Raw genomic sequence first — 26048 nt, 5'->3', positions numbered from 1 at the left:
ATGGATTGTGCCATTAGGCACGATGGCAGATTACAGCTGTGAAATCTGGCCCTTACTGTGGCTTTCTGCCTTGATAAATGCCATTAAAATACAGGAGATAGAGACAGATCCCTTGTAATTAAAAAGAAAAAAAAACCAACTTGGCCTGGTTAATTACTTGCAAGGGCTTGGCAAAAGAAGTGGTTTCAGCTCCATCTTCATATTCCCAACCAAATAAATATGTCTGTCACAATCCCCTCAGCTGGAGGAAAAACGCCAAGAGTGGTCCTGGGGGTGATTTTTAGCACTTGGACACAGACTGAGAGCCCCAGTACATGTCTTCCTTAGGGCTGGGTCCCCAGCAGGATTTATTTCTGCGTCAAGGAAGATTACAGCTAATAGGATTTGCTTCTTGGAGGCTGTTGGTGTGTTTGGTGCAAACCCCTGCACAGTGCTTTCTTAAAGGAGAATATGGACCCTATCTGTCATATTTTTCTTCTTCTTCTGGCCTTCCACAAGATAAACCCATCTGTTTCATCTTGCATCACAGGATGTTCTTGTTCTCAGGACAGCTTTGGAAGGTAAGAACACTGTTACCCCTGTTGTAGCACCAGTGAAGAGGCTCAGACAGCCCCAACAGGAGCTTGCGGATGCTGTGAGCACCAAAACCAAGCAGACTGATGCATGGAGTGCCACCTCTAATACTTGAATTGTACTGTCTTGACCATAGAATGAGATTTCTCTTATTTCCCTGAGATATGTAGTTACACACATAGCCATTTTTATGACTTAATTGCATTCTTTATGGAAAAATTGGTGTAAACCCCAGGGAAGGATGGACGGATGGCTTATGCATGCCCTATATACAATACCTTATAATTATTCAAGTGCCTGTAGACCTGCAAGGGGAACTGGTTTATTGGCCTCAAACGTGGTGTGTGACCTGGAAAATTTTCTGGTTTCCTCCCTAGGAGTTTGCTCTGCATGTCTGCACTGCTCAGGCAGATCCCTGCAAACATCCCTCAGGACATCCGGAGAATTAGAATAGAGAATTCTCACCTAACAGAATTGCCTCGGGGGTCTTTTGAGAACGTTAGTGCCTTGGAGTATCTCTGGCTCAATTTTAACAACATCACAGTGATGCACATCAAGAGCCTGGAATATCTGCCAGCTCTGAAGGAGCTGCGCTTGCAAGGGAACAAATTAAGTTCGGTGCCATGGACAGCATTTCAAGACACCCCGACTCTGAAAATCCTGGATCTGAAGCACAACCGGCTGGACGTCCTTCCCGAACACGCACTCCGCTATCTGCCCAACCTGACCTACTTAGATCTATCTTCAAATCAGCTTACCATCATATCCAGGGATGTCTTCTACAACTGGCCCGTCTACCAGAGAAGCCAGAGGACAGAGGGGCCGCTAGAAGCTATTTCCAATGCCGTCCTGGCCCTCCATGACAACCCCTGGATTTGTGACTGTCGCCTGCGGGGATTTGTCCAGTTTATCAAGTCTGTGGGCCCACCTATTATTCTGATGAATTCCTATTTAACTTGCTCAGGCCCGAAATTCAGGTCAGGGAAGTTTTTTCATGAAGTGGAGCTTAACAGCTGCACAAAGCCCCTGACCTCAGCCCTTGATACCAACCTGACGGTCCCAGCAGGGTTAAACATCACCCTGACCTGCTTTGTGCGAGCCAGCCCTTCCCCAGCTGTCTGGTGGACCTATGCACTCAAACTTTTAAGGGCATTTAATGGTAAGCAAAGCTTTTTTTCTTCTTTTTTTTAAAATTAAAAATTTATGCTGTGCTATTCTACTTATGTAGGTCTGCAGGCCATCACAGTCACCACAGCAACCCAGCCCCTTTAGAGTACCAGTTATTGTGGTTGCAATAATCCAAGTGATCTTAATCATCCTGTGCATCTAAGCACATCTGACCAGCATAAGAAGAGCTGCTTCATGCAGGATATCAGTCAAAGATGAAAGGAGCGTGGCCTCATTTTTACCCAATTATGTTACTTGTGGATTTTAAGTAGCAGCTCTTCCCTCATGACACATGATGTAGGAGCTACGAATCCTGTATTAGTTGTACATGTTTAATAAATACATAGTTATCTAAATATGCATGTATATGTAGTATATATTCTACATATATATATGAAACACTCTGTATAATTATATTTGCATTAAAGTGGGTTTGTATGAGCCCACACACATAAACACAGACTTGTATGTTCCTATACTATTCCCATGTATTCCCTCAAGAAATACCACCCAAAACACAAAACTGTGCAGACCTGTTTCCTGTGTGTCCACTCATGTTCTACCAACTGAAACTGAGGTGGTTGTTTTCCTGAAGTCTCGCTTATTTATATACTTTAGCAAAGGCGTTGTAATATGACACCTTTTCCTCTTCCTCCCAATCTGTTCTCCCTCACATTTATTTTTACTAAGAGCCTTCAATAGGACAAGTTGCTATTTTCATCAGGTAAGGTAATAAGGCATACAGGCAGCCAGCACACAGGTTCTGTGTGTTCCTAATAAGCTAACTAGGATAGCATTAGCCCTTAATCCTGGGCTGATATTTGCTTCAGTTGCAGCGCTGTAGCAGCACTTGTGTGTCTTTCTACAAGCACATGCTGATTAATTACATACAAGTTTTTCTCAACCACAGCCACACACCTCTGTTTGGGTAGATGACCGGGTTTCATACTGTTCTTAAAACTGTGTTTCACTTCCAGCCCAACACTTCCTGTCTTCATACACCTATGTTGGGCAGAGCCTCTTGAGACTGACATTTTTAATCCTAACAGAGGATGGAATGTGTGCCCAAAATGTAGCTGTATCTCCTCAATGCCTCTCCTGGTTTGCCCTGACCTAAGAATGCTGATGGGCAGATGGGCAGCTCGGCCTCTGCCCACAGCAGCTTCCCCAGCTGCTTGTACTGGGACACAGGTCAGACACACTCCATGTCTCCCATGCTTGGGTGTCCCAATGCGTTTCTTGCCTTTCAGACAGCCAACAAGCCAACACTTCGCTGCCATCTCAGTGGGGTCTGGCACATTCCTGTGCCCCTCTTCCTTTCTCCCTGGGCAGGGCGGGTCCTGAGGGGGCCCCATCCCACACCGGCCTTGGGGCTGCCCCAGGGCACGGTGGCCCCCTGCTGACCCCCTCACCTCTGCCCGCAGTGACCATGGAGCCCATCAGCGAGGACACCGTGCGCTCGGAGCTGCTGATCCCGGCCGCACGGCCAGCAGACGCCGGCAACTACACCTGCACCGCCGCAAACTTCCTGGGCAACGCCTCGGTGGCCATCAACCTCCGCGTGGTGGCCCCGTGGGCGTCCACCACCCCCCGCGGCTGGGCGCCCATGGCCCCCGCGGAGCCGGGTGCTCACGTGGAAGTGCGCATCGCCAAGCAGACGGTCTACGGCATCACCCTGGAATGGTTCGCGGCGGCGGCGGCGGCGGAGCCGGGGGAGACCTGGTACACCCTCCTGGTGGGCCGCTACGACGCCGCCCAGAAGGACACCATCTACATCGGGCCCGGGGTCAACACCTACTCGGTGACCGACCTGCTGCCCGCCACCAAGTACGAGGTGTGCGTGGCCGTGCGCAACCAGGCTCCCCGCAAGGGCCAGTGCGTCGTCTTCGTCACGGGCAGCGACGTCAGCCAGATGGAGCAGCGAGAGAAGCTCATCCACATCGTGGTCATCGTGTGCGCCATGGTGCTGGCCGTGCCGGCCGGCATGTACGCCTGCACGGCCGAGGCGCTGCCCGGCTGCCTAGCCCGCTGCCCCAGCGCCTGCCCGCGCCGCCGCCGCGGGGCCTCGGCGCAGGCCGCGGGCAGCAAGGAGAGCACGCTGGACAGCCTGCCCGCCGGCAGCGAGGACGGGCTCTGCCGCCCCGACGGCGGCCGCGGCGCACGACGGCCTCCGGCCCGCGAGGAGCCCGACAAGGCGCGGCCGCCCCACAGGAACAGCGCCGACCTCTACTAGCTCGGCCCTGCCCGCCCTGAGGGCGCGGCCGCCGCGGCACCTTCCACACGCCCGCTCGGGTCGCAGCGGGTGCTGCTGTTCTCGAAGGGCCGCGCCTGGGCGGCTCTGGGCTGCGAGGGCTCGGGGCACGGCGGGCGCACCGCCAGTATTTGCGGCAGGCTTGGGGAGCCCTGGGAATGGAGGTGCCCGGGCTGTCCGGCCACAGGTGTGGAGCTGCGCCTCCGTAGCCCCGGGCTTCCCCCGCAGGACTGTCGTGGAGCAACGCACACTGACACACCAAGCAAACCAGCACTGACAAAAAAACAACCCCCGAACCAATAGTAATGCTTGTGGCCAAAGGCCAGAGGTGTCCCCTCACTCACCCACACAGGTGTGTCTTTAGCTGTTTATGTGTGTCTGCAGCTCTGCCAGGTGCCAGCTTCTCTGTGTGCCAGCTCCAGGGAACGGACAGGGGAGCTGGGCACGGCTGTGGTCACAGCCCAGCAACAACAAGTGGTGGGGAGGATTGGGTCAACATGATGGGGAGATTTTATTTTACTTGGAGAAAAAATTATTTTGACCAGAGGTGTTGGTTTTGGGGGTGGGTTTTTTTTGTTTGTTTTGCATTTTCTTTTTTTTTTTTTTTTTCTTACTCCTCCATAAGGTTTACGCAGCCCTAAGAGATTGACGGCTTTGGTTGTACCACAAACAGGAAAAGGGCAAGTGCTTGAAGCAGTCTGGTGGGACAAGTGGGCAGAGGCAGAGAACACAGTGGAGCAGGCGGTTGGGAGCTGAAGATGCAAGCCAGGCACATTCCCTAAAAGCAGACAAGTGCCTGCCCATCCTGCTGCTTTGAAACCAAAGCTCTCCTCTTTGCCAGAGGCAAAAAAGCCCAAAGACACATGTAAAAGTGACTGCCTCCTGCTTGTGGAGCAGCTCAGTGCTGTGATTCTCAGGGGTCTGAGGACATGTGACTTACTATTTTTCTTTTTTTGACCTCATGCTTTCCAGCACAACCAAAGCATGTGGCCCATAGATCCACAGCTCTTGTTATATGTGTTACAGATTTAAAAGAAAAATCTAGAGTAGACACCCCAGCTGTAAGCAGAGATAGAGCCTATTGTGAGCTTCGTGCTGTAGTAGCTTGGCTTTCTAATTGTATTTTGGGTTTTGGTGTGTGTTTTCCATGCTGTCTCTCCTCAAGGGCTATGATTCCTCCCCCAGCGCCTCCTTCTGCTGTACCGTACTGCCCAGCTTTTGAACAGAGCTTTGTTTTGTCACTGCTGACTCTTGCTGTTAATACTTTACAGGACTTCGTAGTCTTGTCAGTCTTTTAGTGTCAAAGCAATAAACATGACAGATTTTCAGAATACACAGAGGTCCTCTGCTTCATCTCTGGCCTTTTACACTTACAAATTGCAAAGAAACCTGGTGTCTCGGTTTTTGAGACAAAACTTCAGGAGGAAACACTCCGGACTGAGTGTTCCTCCCCTTTTTCTCCATCAATGAGACAAATGGGTCACAAGGAGTGAAAGTGGGAAAAAGAAACCAAACTGTTTATTAACACACGAACAAAACAGAGTAGAACAGGATAAAAAACCCCCTCAAAATACAACAAATTCCCAGAGAGGGAACAGACACGCGGGCTCGGACCAGCCGGGGCCATCCCGCGGGCCCGCTGGGGCCGCCCCTGCAGGCTCCCCGGACCGGCGAGGAGGGAAGGGAGGCAGTGAGGCAAGGGGAAGGAAGGGGAAAAAAGAACAAGAAGAAAACCAACAGAACCTTTTCCCAGCTGGCTGGAACACAAAGGAATCCCAGAAAAGCAGCACAGCGCTCCCGGGCACTCCCTGCCGAGCCCCGGAGCCCCCGAGCCGCTGGGCTGAGCCGTTCAAAGGCCCCGCACCCGGCCCTGGCTCCGCCCGGCCCCGGGCCCAGCTTAAAGGCACAGCGGCCTTGGGCACGGAGCGGACGGGTAAGGAATAAAGCGGCTTCATAACGTCACCCCAGGACACCTGGATTCCAAGGAGCTCCGGGGTTTGGCTGCAGGGATGGAGGGGGCCGGGTAGCTACAGCACAGGTCACGGCGGTCTAGAGTGGTGAGGAAGGGGCAGAAGCAGCTGGCCAAGCAGGAAAACCTTGTCCTGGGAAAGCCACCCACAGACACAGTTAAGCAGTGTGAACAGTGAAGCAAGAGCTGATGCTGCTTGAAGACCAGTGTGGGGCCGTGGGTGAGGGGGCGGAAAAAACAAAGCACCATCAGTAATGACCGACCTTCTTCCACCCTAGTCAATAGGGAGGGACAACAGCACACTGTAGAGACCAGAGAGAGCTGCTGAATCACTGTGAGGAAACAGCCAGGGAAAGACAAAACATCCCCTGGAGGACCACGTGGAGGTAGTTCATAACAAATCGCGGACTCTGGACACTGGCATCAGACTGAACCTGCTCCTTCCTGCCCCCGGGGCTGTGCTGCAGTGGGCTGCATGACGGGAACTTGGCCAGAGGCTCTCTGTGACCCTGCCCATGGCCTGTGCCAATGGCATCCCGCTTCTCACCCCCTCTCTTTCCAGCCTGGTGGTGTCCAAAATCCACACAGCCCCTCTGCTGACCTGCAGCCTGCAGAAGGGTCCATTTGGTCGTCCTATAAAGCTGCCAGGCTGCCTGTGCCTGTCTGGTCACGTAACAGGCAATGACAAGGCATCGTTGCCAGCAGAAGCACACCATGCACAGAAGCACCTTTTGCAGATTTTTAAAAAATTTATTTATTAAAAAAACTCCTTGAAGTTGAAATACAGAGTAACTGGGAAAGAGTCTCACAACATAGTAATAAAACATCTTTATTGCCTTTTAAATATAATCTCTAAAACTATAAGCTTGTAATTCCTGTTAAATCTCACTTAATTGAATGGTCTTTATAGGCTTTCCTCATTAGAGAATGAAAACTGAATACCAGCAATAACACAACACTGGGAAGACAGTGGTACAGGGAATGAATCTTTGGGGAACATTGCAGAACCTGTGGACACTCTGCCAGCAGAAGGTGGGTCCTTGCACAGGGCAGCAGGAGTGGGATCAGGGGCTGCATGTCCCCTCCCTCCGGCCAACTATAGCCACAGGACAAAGATGAGGTGATTGGACAGCTGAGAACCTGGGCCTCCCACCACAGTGCCCCAGGGGGAAGGATAAGCAAGAAAACAGTGGAGAAAAGGAGAGGTGTGACAGGAGAGGCTCTGGGAGCAGTGCTGCTACCACGGCCCCCAGCTGGGACTCTGCTGCACCTCTTGGCTACAGCTGCTGGCTCAGCTCACGGGTGACATGAGCCATGAGCCCTCTGGCTTCTAGGCAGATTGAACTGAAGTTAAAAAAGACAAGATTTTCCTTGTAAGTGGGTAATTTCTTGTTCAACCAGCTATCCCCTAAACTGATGAAGTCCTTGTGCAAAAAAGGGAATTATTTCAGCTACTGGAGAGGAGATCCTGAGGGCCAGGTCTGCTGTTCAACTGAAATGACAGCTGGAGAGGTCTCATGAACCCCTTGAATCAACACGGTGTGTCCTGTCAGGTTTGCTCTCCATCTTGATGTTCCTGGTACCACGACAGCACAGCTTCTCTGCAGGGCCGGGTTCAGAGAGAGGGTGCTGCTCCCCAGCCAGCGTGTTCGGTGCTGCCTTCTCCCCAGGGGATGGCAAACAGCCAGGCCCAGCTGAAAAACATCCCCTCAGAAACAAACATGAGGGGGAATCTGTGGGATAGATCCAGTGAAAAAAGTGCTCTGCTCTCGGTGCCTTTTTACTGTCACGTAACAGGAAAAAAACCTGTCAGCTGCCCTCCCAATCCCCTCCCATTAACTGTTGTGTAATTCACTCAAAAATACTGATAAGGAAAACCAGAATATTTTATGGAAACCTCCTTTTGCACACACCAGTTCCTGAAACAAGCCAGGAGAGGTGATGGAATATATTCCTTGACACCTTCTGCTAGCAGTGTACAACACCACATGATCTTTCCAGACACTTCCCTGACCAACATATGCAACTTTCTAGCACTTGTCTCTACGTTCCAGTTATCATTTGCCTCTCAGTTTTACCTTGTCTTCCCTGTGTTTTTATTCATGTCCTTCTCCTGCTGGGCTCCCGCTTTTTTGGGGCGCCATGTCAGAAGGAGGCAGTGCTGAGTGAGCGCTGCTATTGAACTTCTGTGCTCAAATCTTGCCCCCGCTGGTCCAGGGAAGGCTGAAGTGTCCCTCCTGTCCCTCCTCAGCAGGCCAGTCCAGGGCAGAAGCAAAGCACAGCATCATGTCGATGTGCTCTGGCAAAACCCAGCATAAGCTGCAGGAAAATGAAGAACTTCTCCAAGCCTGCCCGCTTACCTTTTGGGAATGAAGGTACTCAGGCCACGAGCACATCGCTCCGCCAGCTGCTGCAAAGCACACTGTGCTCTGGGGACAGGAGAGTGTCACTGCTGTAGGAGACCTGCACCTCGAGTCAGTGCTACTGCCACAGCCAGGCCAATGTCTTCAAAAGTGGGCCTGGGGTTTAAAGTGATGGATTTCCGGACACCTCAAACCCACCTGCCAGACCAGGTCAGAAGCAGCATCCCCCAGGGCCTTGGCTGCAGAGCATCTTGTTTGAAAACCCAAACTCTGGGTAGACACCTCCAAACCAGGGGCAACTTGGAGCCCTGTACACTTGGGGAGACTGTGGCTGGTGCACTCAGCACTGTGGTCAAGGCACAGCTGCACGGCTGAAGGAAATGCAGTCGCGACTGGACCCGGACTGCAGCGCTTCTGCAGGTGGGGTGACTCTGTAGCACGTGGTACTTGCAGAGGGTGAGGGGTGGCTATCACAGCGAGAAGCTGCTCTGGTTCACGGGGTGCTGACACACACGGGAAAGAGACAGCACATAAAAACATCAATGCCTAGCCACAGTCTGCAGTCTCTGGGGGCTGTAGAGAGCACCTAGATGTGGGGCTCCCCAAAAGCTGCATTTCTCTTCTCAAATCTCATTTTGAGCTCTGACACGAGGGCATTGTGGGTGCTGCCGTGACATTTGTTCTTCTGTGGCTTGATTACATGCTTGGGAGTGAGGGAGCCAGACACAGTTGGCACCCGCCACCCTGGGGCATCGCTCCTGGGAGCCAGGGCGGGGGGTGGCGGGGGCAGGGGGGATGCCGGTGGCACGGGGACAACCTGGATGTTGTTGTTGCTGTTCTCATTGTGTAGGCTCTTGACCTCCTCTTCAATGACAAACTTCTCTGCAGCATTGCTGGGCCTCTTGAACTTCAGCCACTCCATCCTGACTGTCTGGGATGGCGGCATCTGCCTCTTTTTTATGATCCTTCTCACTGGCATGACTTTGTTGGACCGCTTGTTGCGCCAGAACATGGCAGTAGAGATCATGATAGTTATCAGCACCATTATGCCCATGACACCAGCTAGCAATCCTAAGGCTTTCATGGGGTTATCTTTAGTTTGCATCAAAAAGGCGGCCATAGGCCCTTTGTGAAGAGTCTGTAAAGGAGTACAAAGAAAACACATGACTTACTCTAAGGGACAGACAGTGACCCAGAAATTTCATTTGTCCAAAATATGTTACAAGCAGAACTGATGGGTGGAAGTTGTCTCTAAAAAAATATGAGAGTCACAGAGCCAGTGCAGGGGTGGAGAATTTAGATGGGGCTGGAGACTGGGCAAACATTATAGTACTGTGAGGTAGATGACTTGAACACAAAAGCTTACAGAAGTATTGCCACCAAATTAGGACAGATTCCTGCATGTCACCATAGTGTTTAACTTGCAAGAATGGAGCAAGAAAATAATTGGCTCAATTACTGAGCATGGCATTGAAAAGGATTAGGGGAAAACTTCTGTTTATAAAATGTCAGTGTACAAATGAGTAGTTAGCAGATACGTGCTGCATTCTGTTTTCCAGTACTCTTTTACAGACATAACAAAACTCTTTGAGGTAGGGGAGATAAGTGGAGCTAAAGAGCTTTGTTTGTAGAAAGAAAAGAAATCAGCAATGACATGAGCTACATATGGCATATTAAGGACAAATGAATGGCCAGTTCACTTCCCAGCTTAGCACACTGTGCGTCTTGGAGGTCCCCGTATAATTTTGCGGATTTTGCCCTGCGGATGGAGCTTGGATCTTTTCACACTTTTCCAGTACATGATGGTGGAGATCACCATTGTAACAGAAATGGTGGAAAGGACGCCACTCATGCATATTCCATATATTGTCCATGGACGCTTCTTGAGGCCTAAAATATAGGATTTTACCCTGGACTTGATCTGGAAATATCAAAAATAAGAGAAATGGTCAACCCTCACGTGGTTATATTTGAAAGAGGCCAGTATCTATTATAAGTACAGCTGGGGAACTAGGCTGAAATGTGTACAGGATAGAGAGCCTATAAAATAAAGGGAGCTACATGTTGAACTAGGCACAGGAGAGGAGGCAGCTGCAATGATGTTGAACTGAATCCAGAAACAGTAAAAGGAAGTTAGGAAGCACATATAAGCACCTGGCTGATTGGGAATAAAGGGTAGAGGCATGGCACATAGATCACCCTTATTCAGGGCGTGGTAGTCCATCCTTGGACTACATTTCCAAGAGAAGTTCATTGTGAATACAGGTGGTATCTGAAGAGACAGTAGTGCTATGCAAGGCCAGGAGATCCTTCAGAAATGGCACATTCACATGCAGGTTTATTTACTGAGGGTTGGTCATAAAGTGACATGTGGCTGCAGAAAGACAGGGCTACCCACTGTGCTCCATGGGGGAATCCTCACCCAAACTTTGCATGTCTAGTAACAGGTGATCTGTGTTTTAGTGAGAGGTCTAAGCTCCAAGCTTTTGGTCAATGTGGAGAAAAGGACACCTCTGGAGCAGTAGTCACCATATGTTAAAATAGATATCAAAGACAGTGTGTATAAGGAGAGCCTTGTGACTAGCTTGAACTTGAACCTCTGACTTGTAGATCAGATGGATTTCCCTGTATGACTCTAAACTAGGACACCCATCTCTTTGCCCTCCCCAGTCTCTGGAGGAAGATGACTGAAAGTATCCCTGAGTGTGCTTTAGAGTACCTCTTGTCATTAATGTCACATCCATAAACTTGGGGCATGTAAATTAACTAATAAACACCTCCTTGTCTTCATTTCTGTGTTTTCACAACCTATCTCAAACACATTATCAAGCCCACTCTTCTCCTACCCTGAATGTGTCCCATTGCTAACAAGAAAGGGGCAAAGAAATGTTAGTGAAACTCACAGACCTTGTCATCGGGCAGGTAGGGATGAATTTTCATAATTTTGCTGTGCAGAGAGTTCTTCCAGTATTTAATTAGGAGTGGACCTGAACTAGAAACCAAAAGCAAAGCAGCCCATAATGCTGGTGGAGCTTAGATCCACATCAGCTTTGCTGTTCTGCACTACATGGATTTTTTTGTACTTAAATCCCATCAGATGATAGAAATTCTAACCTGGCTTACTTAACTTCATGTGAAAGTCAGATGAATTAAGTGTCAGATAAACCCTGCTAAGTAGTACATGACCTGAGTCCACCTGCTACGAGTTTTGTCAAAATCTATTTTATAGGAAGGCACTGATGGCTGAAGAGTATTTGACTAGGTATTTGCAAACCTTGAAGAAATGAGATTAGACAGAAGTACATGTTATCCGTGTGCTATGGCTGCAGAGGTAAGAACAGATGAAAATTGTATGGAGAGTTTTGGCATTTGGCTTTGTTCAATCCCATGGTCTCAGCAAGTCTGGCATCTGTTCAGAGATTTCAATGCTGAAGAGATGATTAATACCAAAACTAAACCCATTAACAGCTGGTTCAGCCTCTATTCTAGTTACTTGACCTCTACTATACAAAGCTTTACCTGGAACTAGCCTTGGACAACAACTGTTCTGCATAAAAACATCAGGCATTTGGTAAGCACACAGCGGGAGTTTCTGTTTGTCATGGCCATGACACTGACAGGATAAATAGGAGGAATAACTTGCAATACAAGCCAGGAATGTCATCATCTTAGCCAGGCTGCAGAGGGACTTAAGGGAAGTGCACATTTAAAACATCTTCAAGTCCTTGTGTTGATTACCAGCAGTGCCACAGAGGCGCCTCAACAAATAGTGCCACTTTGCAATTGCTGAAGCTGTTGTTTTTTCCTAAAAGGCATGCTGCATTTTGAAGAGTACTGGTTTTTCTGGTAAACATAAAATAAAAGCAGATACATGATGAGAGCTGTTCTATCTCTGTAGGCCAGGACCTGGAAGAAACATTTTCTTTCTTAACAGCCATCAAAGGAGTTAAAATACCACTGCTCACAGAAGATAATGCTCTGCTGTTTTTTTTTTTTTTTTTGCTCTGGCAGCTTCTCAAGAGCCGTTCCTAATGCATGGGCTGCAGTGAGCAGAGCACGTGGGCCAAATACCCAGAAGCTGGACCCAACAGGAATGTGGTTGAGCTGTTCAACCACAAGAGCAGCTAAGGCTCACCAGCTATATTTAGGAGTCTAAGTAAACCTGTTAAGGTTTACCTAGGCAAACCTGTTAAGAGCCCAAGCTATTGCAGATTATTTGTAGATGTGGCACTTAAGGGACATGGTTTTGTAATGGACTCGATCTTAAATGATTCAATGGTTGTGTCACAGACAACTTGGGCTACGTGGACTTGAGGAAGTGCATCTGTAAAATAAACCAGCTGGTTCTGAGGAGCCCACTTCCCCACATTCAGTGTTTCCGGGGTTTTGTTCTAGCCTGGTTGCAGGGAGGGACTGCCTGTTAGTGCGCAGGCACACCAGGTGTGCTCCTCAAACACATTTTCCTCTGAAAGAAGTCCACCTTGTGTGCTTGGAGCTATGTGAGGCACAGGCCATCCCACATGTGTATGTGGGGGTGATGAGGAGATTTGCTGCAGAAGTGACTCCTGATCCGAGGTAGAACACAAGCTGCCCCTGGAGTGCTTATTCCAAAGCTCAGTGCTATCACTGTACATGAAGGCTGTGTTTGCATCACTTTGCAATACAGGCACCAGCACGAGGCAAGAGTTCTCAAATCAAACCCATCTTTTTTTTAAGTCCATGGAACTGTGGAAAGAAGAGGCTTACTGCTCTGCAAATGTGGCAAGGGCTGTTCAGTACCATCAACAACAGTTCCCATGGTTGCAGTTAGTACGAGAGAGGAGAAGATCTCCATGTTACTTCAAAGATTTTTGTCGAACCTTTCAGTTAGGAGAATCTAAAACTGAGACTCACCAGCTATATTTAGAAGTCTAAATGAGTGGCCAAAGCTATCAAGAACTACAGATTATGCTGTCTAAATATGGACCTAAGCCTCAGTCCATGAAGAGGTGTAAATAACTCCCCCCTCTACATTTGCAGAACCTCAATGGAGTCATCAAGAGGCCGAGGGATGCCCCCATCAGGCCAACCTTCAGGGTCAGGAGTGGGAATCAGCCTTCTCTGAAAATCTCAGGCAGCAGGAATAGATTTCTGAGTGAGACATATGGATGGAAAAGACTGGCTTTTCCAGCATATGTTTTTTATTCTGTGAAAAGATATGTTTTATTTATTGTGAAAGGATAGGATATTAACAGATCCCCCTCAATACCAATTTCCATAAAATCAGACTCAGTTAAATTAAAAGGCCTTTGGATTTTTTTAGCACTGTATTATTCCAAGAGAAGAAGGCCCTTTTGATGTGCAATACTGCTGAACTTAGCCACAAGCCATCCATCTTGAAGAGCACAGACTTGTGCTAATTGCAATGGTAAACCTTAATCAGAAAATATGCCTGTTTAATTACTTACTGTGATTAACACTGCAGGAAACCTCTAGAGGATGCATTCAAAAATATCCTCCTTATCAAAATCAGTAATACATGAATGTCCACCAAACAGCGAAATAAGAGCCTTTGTACAGCTGGAGCACAGAGGGATGAAATGCACATTTGTAGCAGCCTCAGAGAAAGAGAGAAGGTGTGTGTATGCAATATCCCTACATGAAGAGATTGTTTGCTTCACAAAGTGTTAGCAGTGACTGTGCTGTCCTGGGGACACAGGGAGTGACCAAGGGTTTTGGACACTGGCACTGCATCTCACATACATGCAAACTAAAATCTGTTTCTGCAAAAAAGATGTGGTGCTATGGGATAAAAAAACCCAACCCAACCAACTCAAATTGTTGCAAGCAATGGAAGAAGTAATGGAGATGTACAAAAGGTTACAGAGGATGTGACACCAGATTAGTAGCCCAGATCTTGCTGAAGAGACCTACTCTTCTGCTATCTCAGACTCTCTGTTGGGACTTGGCATCAAGAAGAGGAAGAAGGAAAAATCTGTGTGCGAGGAAATAAATCCGTGTCATCACAGCCCTCTCTGCTTCCCCTTTGCACTTTATGAGGAGGGCTCTCCCTCACTTTGTGCCAAATAGGTACTCCTGAAGGGGGAGAAAAGGAGGCAGACAGGTGACTTCCTACAAGACACCATCTTTCACCAGGTACTGCTATTGCTTCAAGAACTAGAAGGAAATTCAGGAAACTCCTTATCCCAAAGTATCAGCTACTTTTGTTTTCTTTCCAGTTGTCCTTCATCAGCTGGTTCCAGGGACACGTTGTCCCCCAGCAGAGGAGGTGTGGGGCACCCTCTGCCACTCACACCCATCAGCCCCACACGCTGACAGAGAGGTTTCCAGCTCACCTGGGAGGGAAGGAAAGGCTGGCAGCCACCAGCAGGGACAGTGCCTGAGGACAGTGCCTGCGTCCACCCAGTGCCACACACTCCTGAAACGTGCAGCCTCTGAGAAGCATGGAAGCAAGGCAGGAAGGGCAAGTACTCCCACTGTTGGCTGCAGGCAGCAATTCTTGTTTTTTGTGTAAAACCCACCAAAACTTTGTTACCATGAGAAATCCAAGTGTTAAGCAGTTCATTTCCTTTGTATCTGTAAGAACAGCTAAATCTCTACACTTACCACAGACACCCAGCATGCAGAGTCCCCCAACTCCACATGTCAGAGCCTTGCAGCAGCAAGCCCAGCCCACGCCCACATGGCTGGCTGGCCCCCACAGGCAGCCCCATGCCAGGCACTGCCCTGCTAGGGCAGACCCAAGTGCCCTGGCAGTCCAGCAGGCTCTGAACTGTGTACAAAAACTATCATACGAATGTGCCTCATAAGGAGTATCAGTGGAATAAGAGGGAACGGAGAAAACAGAGAAAGATTATAACAAACAAAAGAGCAGTGGGAGCATTGTGACCAAACAAAGAGAAGGCCAGCTGCTGTCTGTAGGATGAGATTTACATCTTTGCCCAGTATGTGTGTGGTCCAGAGACTGTCAGGCTAATGATGTGTTTCTCATCTACTTTAAAGTCCATTTCCTCCCTGCTGGTACCTACTTAAAGGCATGGCAAGGCAGTTACAATAAATAAGAATCATGCAAGCATGCGCTGCGCACCATAAATCGCTGCTTGTTCTTCAGCTGATGTAAAAGCTGGACTAAGGAAAATCTCAACCTTTTATGTGTTGTGCAAGACTCTTTTACAATCTTCTTGTTTCATCTGCTAATAATACTGCAATTATTAAACTCACATCCAAAGTTCTATGTACTTTAAAGCATTTCTGTAAAGTTTTTTCTCACTTTTCTTATGTCACTTAGGTTGATTTATCTGATTTATTTCACTCTGACCCCAGCTACTTTCCACCATTTTTAGTAAGGGAAAAAGATTTTTTTCCTTCTCCTGGATGAAAATAAAAAAGCAGAAATTTAGCAGTTGGGATTTACCTTTACTCTCAGAAGTCTATAGACCTTAATTCATGTCTAACAATCTCTAACAAAAAACTCATCTCCCAATTACATTATGCGCCTACCTTTCTATCTTTGCAATATTTCTGATCAAACTATCTTTCACATTTGTGGCTGTAGAATCCAACTTCACCACAAGGCTCTAGAAACACTCTACAAAACAGAGCTGGCGAGAAAGTCTCGGAAATGGAGCAAGCGATGTCTACTCCTTTGTGCCTCTCAGGGATTGTCTCCCATAAGGATTTTTCTAAAACACTTGCTTACCTCTTCTGTGATATCAATCTTCAGAACTGCCGTGGTACTGAAGGACGGGGAGCCTCGGTCTTTGGCCTGGACCACCAATGACCATATGCAGTCTTTATTTTTTGTGATGTTGTGGATGATGTCCAGAGAACGGATATAGGATTTCAGCTTGATTTCCCCAGTGCTTTGGTCTATGTCAAACACGTTGGCTGGATCTGCTTGCATGATGGAATAATCCACAATGTTGTTGGGTTCTTCTGCATCTTGGTCTATAGCCTGGCAGGGGAAGTGTAAAAAACAAAGGTGTTACTGTTTGTATCTTTGCCTGAGGACAGAAACCTTCTGAGTGTTCACTTGTGATAGTATCTGTGCCATGACTGGGCTGCTTTCATTTGATCTTGGAAGCGATGCTACATTTTCTAGTGAAAAACAGCAGGACTAGGCTTCTTTCTTTATAAGTGATTTCTATTTGAAATGAAATAAAATCAGAGGAAAAACTGAACTGTAACCTATCTGTAGAATGCAAATGGTCCTCAGCTGGGGAGCTTCTCACACAGAGTGGGGGACAAATGTGAAGTGATAAAGAACAATGGGATTAGCTCCATGCCATAAACTATTGCTGCTTCAATTTTTGTGCTGTGGTATTAATTCTACTAACATTAGGTGCTGTGTGATCAGACTTCATGATATGCATTCAAATGTGTGTAACATAGGATGTTCTGCTCGTTTGCCTGGGAATTGTTACTGCATTTTTTCACCTCCTGTTCCACACTGGCTCAATGAATACAGTTCTACAAAATGAAGGGAAGTAAGTTGTGTGGTTGAACACAAAGGGGTGTCAAGAAGGTTACGTGTTCAAAACCCTGTACTTTCATTCACTTATTTGGGCTTCTTGTGATCACTGTATAATCCAGGATCGTCCATCAGCTGATCATTCAAATATTGTAACAGGGCTTTATATTCTGTCTATAGAATTTATTTCTCCTTCTCAGCAGTCAGTAAATACTATAATTCACACTTTAATCCATTTGGTACATCCAAATGGATGTGCAAAATAACGCTGCAGGAAAAGGCATCTTTCAGACATTCATCATGACCCCTGAGAGTAAACAGCAGAGCCAGGGCTTTTCCAAAGCACTCTGCTTTGTGACCCACAGTGCCCCTGCTTTGTGACACACGGTGCCATCTCTCACCTCTATCTTCACTGGTGACCCAATGATCATCGTCTTTTCCTGGATGTTTTCATTGAACTCTGGAGAGTGGTCATTGACATCCAGCACGGTGATAAACACTTCAGCCAAGCTGTATTTCCCGTCTGTGTCCTCTGCTTTCACATAGAAATTATACTTTGAGTTCACTTCAGCATCTAGTACCGCCCAGGGCTGGGTGTAAATTATACCTGTTGATGGGTGGATTAGGAACCTGGAAAAGAAGCAATATAAGACTTTTGGGTTTTTCGGTCACTTAATGTATGTTTAGAGCCCACCTTTGCTCCAGGCTGTGAACACTGAAATCCTGTGCCCAGACACTGCTACTCTCCACCTAATTCCTCTCTGGCTGTTTCCAAATCCTTCACTCTACCTAGTTTTTGTCTAGTTCCTTTAGGCTTGAAAACCAGAGAACTATTAGTGTCTCATAGTTTTCTCTCTCTTGTGCCTTAGCCATTTTAGCTGCATTTTCCATTAAAAGTCTTTGTCCTCAGTAAATGCTCAGTGGGATGGCCTTCGCCCAGAGTGATTTCCTTGCATGAAAAGGAAAAACATTGAACCTATTTTTACTTTTTTTTCAGTTTAAAAGTACAGTGTAATAGATTATGTCCTGCATAAATTAAGATTGATTAATATCACCTAAATAGCTAAAAGAAGTGTGATATGTATCATATTTAGGCTCTTCACTTCTCAGAATGGGTAGGAAAAAATCTGCTCTCAAACCTCCCAAACTACAGGGCAAATTATCTTCTCCAAAAATAATCATTTTTTCATAGACTGACACTGGGATAGAGTGAGTGTTCAGATTTATCTGTTGCAAGTTCAATTTTACACATTTGTAATTACAGAGACACTGTCAAAAGTGTCAGCCCAAAGTCTGGATTTATAGAGAAGATACCAACACAGTGTCTTTAAAATGGACTGCCGGTGTAGGCTCCAAGCAGTGGAGCTTTTAACAGATGAAAGTTTTTATATACCCTTTGATCAATGTACAGGGTAGCAAAATATTGTCTGTGTTCCAACTGTGAATGCAATTGAGAGTGATTATAAAAGAGGCATTTAGCAATCCAGAATCTTCAATTGTTCTCATAAGCCTGTTAAATACAAAGTTTTGATGAAATCCAAGATGTGGAGGTGGAAATAGCTGTGTAGGAGACAGTGCCCGTGCTAAGTGTCCCCTCAGCACACAGCCCAGCCTAACCATGCAAACAGCACTCTCATCATTCCCATTTTCATGGAAAAATAGAAGCGCTCCCACTGGCAGCTTGGATTACCAAAGGAGGATTACCATCGTATTGGTTTCATCTTCAACTGTTAACACTATTTCTCTTACTCCAGTATAACTCATCTTTCTGCCCATGCAACTGCACACCCACTGATGTAATATGCAAGACAGAATCATTGTGCCTCTAATTGAAGTTCTCCTATCTGCATTGAACTGTGTGTTCAGCAGATCTGGAGGTGCCAGGGCTAGAAAATCAATCCAGCCTTGCAGAGCTATGCCATTCTGGCACGAGGAAAACAAACAAAAATACTTAAGAAGGAAAAAGTTCACATCATAATTTTTTCATTCAACAGTGTAAGAACAGTGAGTCTGAGCATCCCCATAGTGCCAATCAGAATAAAGTTGTGCTTACATTTTTTTTCCCCTAAATCCTTTGTCAACAACCTTCTCAAGTTTCTTTCCACCAGCTGCTACATTCTAAACCTAAGAGGTCTGCCTGCATGACATGACCTTTGCTTGCTTCTCTCTGTGCAGTTAGCAGCTAGCTTAAAGACTTAGTGAAGAGCTCAAAATAATCCATAGTGGAAATATGTGTGTCCTTCTGGCTACAGAAGAGGTTCACCCTTAACATCTTGGATTTTGGACTTTGATTGTGCCTCCTAAACGGCTTTCACCTTAACAAGAAGAGTTCAGCTTTAGCTCCAGGTGGATAATGTACAGAGAAAAACAGATTCTGGGGATGAGTGCCCGAAAAACTCATTCATTTCCAGCGTTCTGCCCTGCAGCCCTGCCACATCCAGCAGCTGCAGGTTTCAGCAGGAATATCTGTGGCAGCTGTGTCACTGATCCCAGCCATGTTTGGGAGCTGGGATGCACATGGTGTGAAGAAACCAGTGTTTCAAGATGTTCTACCCCCAGCACTGTCCCCAAAGAGAGGGAAAGGGAGGGAGGCATTATTACCAAATCAAGTAAGCATCGGATTCCCTTCTTTCCTGATGCAGGACTATGATGTTTAAATATATGAAAGGCTTTTAACACCCAACGCAGCTGACCTCCAAAGCTGAAGTTTATATCCTTGAATATCTTGTCTTCCTTGATTTATTTTGACAAGAGCTATTTGTACAGCCATGTGGAAAGGGAAGGGGAAAGAACAAGAGATTCTTTTTCTATAGAACTGGCTTTTCACAACTAGACCAAAGCCTCTCTTTCTCTAACACGTGCTTTTCAAATGTTGATTGAACAAATCCTGTGTATTGATACTTCAGCTGCCTTATATCTCTTTGGGGGTTTGTGGGTAGAATTCCTTGGGTTCATGAAGCAGATGTTTAATGATGACACTAGCTTTACTGTTCACAGAACTCACAACATGGCATGAATGCTCTTGGAAATGAGCAGATCAAGAGTGACCCTGCCAGATTTCTTTTGAAATTCTTGTAGAACTCTGCTTAGAGCTAATGTAGTTTTATTTATTTACTTGTTACTTACAGATCTGCTCCTGTTCCATAGATAGAGTACTTGATTTCTCCCCAAAGCCCTGAATCGGGATCTGTAGCCTTAAGAAAAGAAAAAAAGAGTTTTACTTTCCTAAAATGCAAGAAGAAAGGTTTCATTTTTCTTTTAACAACAGGCCCAAATGCTTTTCACTCCCTTTGCTGTCACATTTTTAGTGGGAAACTGCATGAGCAAATATGAACCTACAAAGTGCACAGCCTATCAACAGGAAGTGTCACTTCCAGCCCCAGGCACGCTGTCCCTGCCCGGAGGCTCTGGCAGGGAGAGTGACGCTAGATGGCCCCATCCATCCACAGTTACCTCATGCTCCTTTGATAGAGATGGAGATAATCTCAATGACATGAAAACACTGCCAGCTCTCAAACCTTCCTAATTATCAGTTAAACATTAATGAATATTCCCTAGACAAAATTATTTACTTTATATAGAGTATTTTTAAGCTTCTGCTTGTTTAATTGATTCAATTTAAAGTAATAAATAACAAATGTTTCAATCTATACGTTGTATTTCAGCTTTGTTTATATTTTAATCACTCTTGTGCCTGTGTGACTTTTAATAATGCAAATACTACACCAGATGATATCTTTGTTTCATACTCTTGTTGGCTTCCTTTCTTAGCTACGGATTAGGAAAGCTATTGATTTGGTAGCAGTTATTTCCATAAGCTCCTGCTTCTCTGATAGCTCTGAGGAGTGTTATACTGTTACATCTGGCTATCAAAATTCATGGTGGCACTGGTTGATTCATTCATCTTCCTGTTTAAATATTTGAGAACTGGAACAATGTTTTTGATTACTGCATGATTAACATAACACACCTGCAGCCCTACTGATAGGTGTTGTTTTGTTCTTTGGCATGAGCTTGTCAGATTCTCTCACCCCATGATTTTGACCACAGCCTACTTTAGTACTGTCTAACTTTACTTAAAACATTTGCATACCTGGGACTTCCTCCAGAATTGCCATTCTGAGTACTTGAAACATCTTAGTTTCTCACATATAGTTGTGAATCTGGGTCAAGTACTGAGTTGACAGCACATGACTAAATTTTACATGGGCTCCTCAGCTACACGGTCCTGTGCACTTTGGCTCAGAAGTCTTGTTGCTTCTGCAAACATTTTTTGAATCTCTTTTTTTTTATGCTGTTCACCTCCTAGAATTTTTAAATTTCTATTACCTCAAATATACTAATGTTTAAGAGCCTCTAATAGCTTTCCTAGTAGTTTCATGTAATAACCTTTCCTCTATTTTTTATGCTTCACTTCTTTGATTCTTCCATCGCTAAAATTTGCCTTCAGCACTTTATTATTCTGATTATTTAATTTTCTTTCTTACTTGTTGCCAGCTTGTGCTGGAGATCTCTGGCAACCTGCCTCCATCATCCTTACCTGTGGGGCCTCTGCAAGGTGACTTGCATCACCCACTGAGCCCCAGGTAGCCAGGAGCTTTCTTGGCTTTGTGACATGAGGGCTGTTTCCAGTCCCAGCAGTTGCATTAGAGGGAGACAGCTGGAAATGCCCCTCCAGCACTCAGGGCCCATCTAATACCTTGAGTGTCTTTCTATGAAAATGCGAGATACTGGAAAATCTATAGGGATACTTGTCCCACTGTGAGAAGATATATACATAGGGATTTCTTTTTCCCAGCCCTAAGCATTTTAATTTTATATCCTGGCCTTCACTGACTCTTTAATTATGCCTTTAGCAGCCAGGTTCCTCCCAAGAGGAGGAGACTAAGCAGCTGTCTTGTTTTCTTTTCACTCCTACTTAAGCAAGCAAATCCAGTAAATCCAATTCCACTTAGCTATAACTGAATCTTCCCGCTGGACACTGATTTGGCTGGGGCTTTCTTAATACTCAAAGGCCATGTGATTTGTCTTAAAAGCAGATGGCCCTTGTTGTTCTAAATAATATTTAAATTATATTTTTAACAAGTCTAAAACTTTTTTTTTTCCCCCAAGTGATTTTTTTTTGCTGTTGATTCTGGAAAGGAATTGGAGTTTGGTCCGGAAGTCAAATGGCAGAGGAAGATTTGCTACTTGCCCCCGTCCACTATTTTTAAGGTACTTGAACTGTTTCCACAGACACCCAGCAAAAAGAACATTTCTTAAGAGGTGAATGAAACTTACTGTAACAGCAACTACATTTGAGCCCCCTGGGGAGTTCTCTGGGATCCTGGCAATGTAGTAGTCAGAGGAGAACTTCGGGACATTGTCATTGGTATCCAGCAAGTGAATCACTACGTCAGCCGTTGAGCTGAATTTCTCTGGTGTGTTCACCTCTATTGCAAGAAGCTAAGAACAGAAAAACAGGAGATCACTACAAAGCAGCTATTAGTTTTCTTAAAGGAGCTTCCTCCACCACCCATGGCACATTGGTGCATTTTAGCCTGGTTGGACCAGGCAGCTCAGAACCAGGGAGATGAAGAGCCAGGTCAGCATGCGGCCTTGGCTTGTTTGTGCGTGCTTGTTGTGATGGGCAGTCAAGCTGTGGGAAGAGGCCTTCAGACCTGTGTATTCATATTAGACTTCATGTGACAGATGTGACTAGTCATAATTAACCAAGACACATCCAAAAGCCATAATAGAAGCCTACAAACAATCATCCCTGGGCAGCTCCCAGAACTTTGGGAAACATAAGCACTGAATTATTTGGAATAACCACACAAATTTAATCGTGATCTTTTGTAGAGGAGGTTCTTTATCAGGAAAGAAGCCAGGAGCAATAATGTGCACCAAACTTTTACACCATCAGTAAAAAGATGAGAGAACCAGTTGTTTTTAAGCAGCATTACCCCACCCCAAATGCTGGATGGTCAGGCATCAGGAATGTACAGCAGAATCCCATTTCCCAAAGATTGTGAGGACTCCTACCACTGACTTCGTGGGACTTCTATCCTCATTGCCTCATGCTGATTAGGACTTTATCAGATACTCATGGGGGCTTTTGAATTGCCTCACTGTCTCTGATGAGAACAGAGCTCTCTGACACCACACATTCTTGTAACTTCTCATCTGAAAGGACAGGCAATCCCATAGAGCAAACTGAGTGTCTCTATGGTATCTACTTGCTCCTTACTGAGCAAAATCCATTGGATTTGGGGAGCATCAGTAGGATGCCTCAGCTGGTAGAGCAGCAAGCTCAGGTGGTGTGTGGCTGAGCAAGAGAGACCAATTTCAGCGATGGGTGCTGAGAGACAGTGGCACCTTCACAGTGTCTGTCCTGGGTGTCTGTTCCACGGGTGGCTGCATCACACAGGATCAGCACTAAGACATCATTCTTGGGCTCTGTAGGGGCTGAGCCCAAATGGCTAACAGTGGTATAATGTTTGGTTTTCATGCTTGGGCAGAAACCTAGTTAACACAAAGCAGGAGGGCTCTAGGAAGACAGCACACCACTCACAGACTAGCGAGCAGGACGTGAACTGAGATATAAGAGGCTCAGCTGAAAAATCAGGCTGTGGGTTTTAATTCGCAGGAGACGTGTTCCAGGAGCTCCCCCAAAGAGGGGGAGTGCCTAAGTGAACTTCGGAAGGAGAAGCAGGGCTGCCACAGCACGCCCTGCTGCCCTGGTGCCGCGGCTGTGGGAGCTCCTTGTTCCGTGCCGCAGGTCCCGCGGGGCAGCCGGGCGATGCTCATCAGCAGTGGCACTGCCCTCTGGCTGGGGGACACAGGCTGTGCTCGAGCCTCTGCTCTGCCAGATTTGGACACATTTGTAGCACCTCGAGGTGAAAGGGGAGGGTGGGGAGCTGTTCAAGTAGACAGGGAAAAGGCTATCTCAGTGCTGTCTCCTGGAGCTGCTCCGGCTGTGTGAACATTTATAATGGTTGCAAATAAAGAGAAGAAATGAACCTCGAAGGATTGCTTGCAATTACTGCAGGACACGTCTGCTCTAAAAGGGGAGCCTGGTCACCACATCGCTGTGCTAACTTTTGTGTTTGGGAGTCTGAGGTGGTGTTACAGCAAAAGAAATTTTTGAAGGGACAGCCATACAGACATCAGCAAAAACCTCCTCATGAGAAATCTCAGCTCCTAAGGCAGTACAGAGGTAAAAATCTTAGTGCTGATTGTACACATGGAGCTATAATTAAATTATAACATTTGCAGTTAAATTGCCTTTGCTGCTGCAATCAGCCCATCTTAGTATATCTTATGAAAGCTTAGTATTTTTACTTTGTTTTCTACACTCATTTTTTATTCCCTCTCCTTTTAGCAGCCATAGTCCTGCTATGTCAACAACATCTACTGACAATGTCTTCCTTCAGGGAGGAAATTTCGTCAGCTTACTTGCCTGCGGTGTCTTATGCAGACCTGTATTTTTGTTTTATGCAGAGAGAAAAAAAATATCATAAAACTATTACTTCACAGGATTACATATCAACAACTAATACTTAAGTGCCAGAAGAGCAAACTGACATGTAATCTTAAAAGTGGTAGGTAAATTTTTAAAGTAGAGTTAGATTTTGACAACTGAAGATAGTTCCAGCCTTACCTGGTCCCAGTCTGTGAGCGTCTGCAGCATGTCCAGGCTCCTGTCAGGGCACGATGTGCTCTGAGCCGAAGGAGATGGAGGCAGGAGGTTTGCCCCCAAAGCATGGCAGCCCATAACAAGGTGGGACAGTAATATCTGGCCAATCTCTCAATTGGCCACTGGAGATGTGTGAATTACCATAGCTGCCATACTTTGGGAAACCCATTTGAGCTCGTGGACAGCTGAAAATGAAGGAAGTCCTGACTACCAACTACATTTAAGAGCCAGCACTAAATGGAAGATAGGTTTCTCTAGTAGCCTTTGCTTCAGAAAGTTTTTCAGTGCATCAGCCAGTCAAATTAGCTTTAATTGCTCTTTGGCATTTTACTCTTTAAACACAAACTAGAGGAGAGGGATCATTGCTTACAGAAAAAACCCCAAAAACCTGAAAATAACCTCTCAAAACTGCTGTGAGATACACATTAAATAGAAATATATTTCGTCCAAAATTCTAACCAGAATGACTATACTGACAACTAAAACTGGATAGAAAGTAATTTGAACTTTGCAGGGAAATGCAGCCAGCAATGAGGTCTTTATAAAGTATTTGCTGCCATATATTGCTACCATATCATGCAGCTGCACCTTCTCCATTTGGAATCCAGACAAAGGCTGCACTTTTAAAGCAAAGTCTTATGGTCTCCAGTAGAAATAATTTTGGAAAGTCTTTCTTCAGTAGAAATAATTTCAAAAAGAAAAAAAAAAGGTGAATAACTCCTTAAGCTATAAAAATATATACCCTTTTTCCTGGTAATTAATTCTTTTGGTATTCATGGCAATCACATTAACTACTTTGATTTCTATTGGTATTCATGAGAAGCCCATGTGTAACTCCTTTACTGGTCTTTTGGTAGTTTAACCTGAATAAATGTGCGCTTATTAGAATTAGTTTCAGTAGCACTTTATGGCCCTTTCAGAATCTTCCACTTTAATACAGTAATGATGCCTCATATTTTTGTAGCATCTATAACCTATAAAGCTCAAAATGTGTTAGGAACATTACAAGAAGAGACCTGAAACATACTGAAGTGAAACTTGCTAAAGACACAAAGCAAACCATATGGCAAGGGGGAGAACAAAACTCTGGAATTGTGGCTTTTGGACTGTGCAAAAATTGCCACTCTCTGTACATTACAAAACTAGCATATGTTAATACTTATCTTGACAGTTTTGGCAAATTTTTTTAAAACGATTACAGAGATTGTCTATGCAATTCTTTGCAGAACTGAAACATCTACACTCATGTTCAGAGGCAGCTGACAGAAAATCAGACTACTTAATTATCTTGTTGATGAGCCAAAGAATCCATCAGAGAAGGTGATAATGCAAAATTCCAGCTTTTGGATGAAACTGGTTCTTGCACGGCTGGCTTAGAGCATGGGTGAGCCTCAGGTCAGCCTGCAAATGGCCATATAGATAGATAGACTCTGACAAAGGCAGTGAGCAATTTTGGGGAATTATCTTCCAGTCAGCTGGGGTCTTCAGGCTGCCAACATTCAAAAGCATGATCATGAATGAAATTACTTAGCACTAAGCAGGTAAAGTTCTAGCTGCAGAGAAATTAGGATTTAGTC

General features: G+C 45.8%; 2 protein-coding genes across 5 annotated transcripts in view; one reads left to right on the top strand and one right to left on the bottom strand.

Annotated features, from left to right (window-relative positions):
* The first annotated feature begins 367 nt into the window (after positions 1 to 367).
* Positions 368 to 5324, top strand: LRIT2 (leucine rich repeat, Ig-like and transmembrane domains 2). Its single transcript, XM_048311425.1, has 3 exons — positions 368 to 560; positions 951 to 1732; positions 3165 to 5324. The coding sequence occupies exons 1-3, from the start codon at positions 451 to 453 to the stop codon at positions 3971 to 3973; spliced, it is 1701 nt and encodes a 566-aa protein (XP_048167382.1). The 5' UTR covers positions 368 to 450; the 3' UTR covers positions 3974 to 5324.
* A 1365-nt stretch (positions 5325 to 6689) lies between these two features.
* The window catches only part of CDHR1 (cadherin related family member 1), a 45718-nt gene continuing 26359 nt past the window's right edge, over positions 6690 to 26048 (bottom strand). For 3 of the 4 annotated variants that reach the window (XM_048311421.1, XM_048311423.1, XM_048311422.1), the window contains 5 exons: positions 22074 to 22238; positions 19920 to 19987; positions 17195 to 17423; positions 16023 to 16277; positions 6690 to 9461 (listed from right to left, as the gene is read on the bottom strand). In XM_048311421.1, coding sequence (XP_048167378.1) covers positions 8910 to 9461; positions 16023 to 16277; positions 17195 to 17423; positions 19920 to 19987; positions 22074 to 22238 — 1269 coding nt within the window. In that variant the 3' untranslated portion in view covers positions 6690 to 8909. Of the gene's footprint in view, positions 10245 to 16022; positions 16278 to 17194; positions 17424 to 19919; positions 19988 to 22073; positions 22239 to 26048 lie in introns of all 4 variants that reach the window. The other variant, XM_048311424.1, reaches the window with a different exon arrangement.

The sequence above is a fragment of the Corvus hawaiiensis genome, chromosome 8 (assembly GCF_020740725.1).
Source record: "Corvus hawaiiensis isolate bCorHaw1 chromosome 8, bCorHaw1.pri.cur, whole genome shotgun sequence".
Classification (NCBI taxonomy): Eukaryota; Metazoa; Chordata; class Aves; order Passeriformes; family Corvidae; genus Corvus; species Corvus hawaiiensis.
Note: the sequence above shows the minus strand (reverse complement) of the source record. Positions and strands in the feature narration are given on the sequence as shown.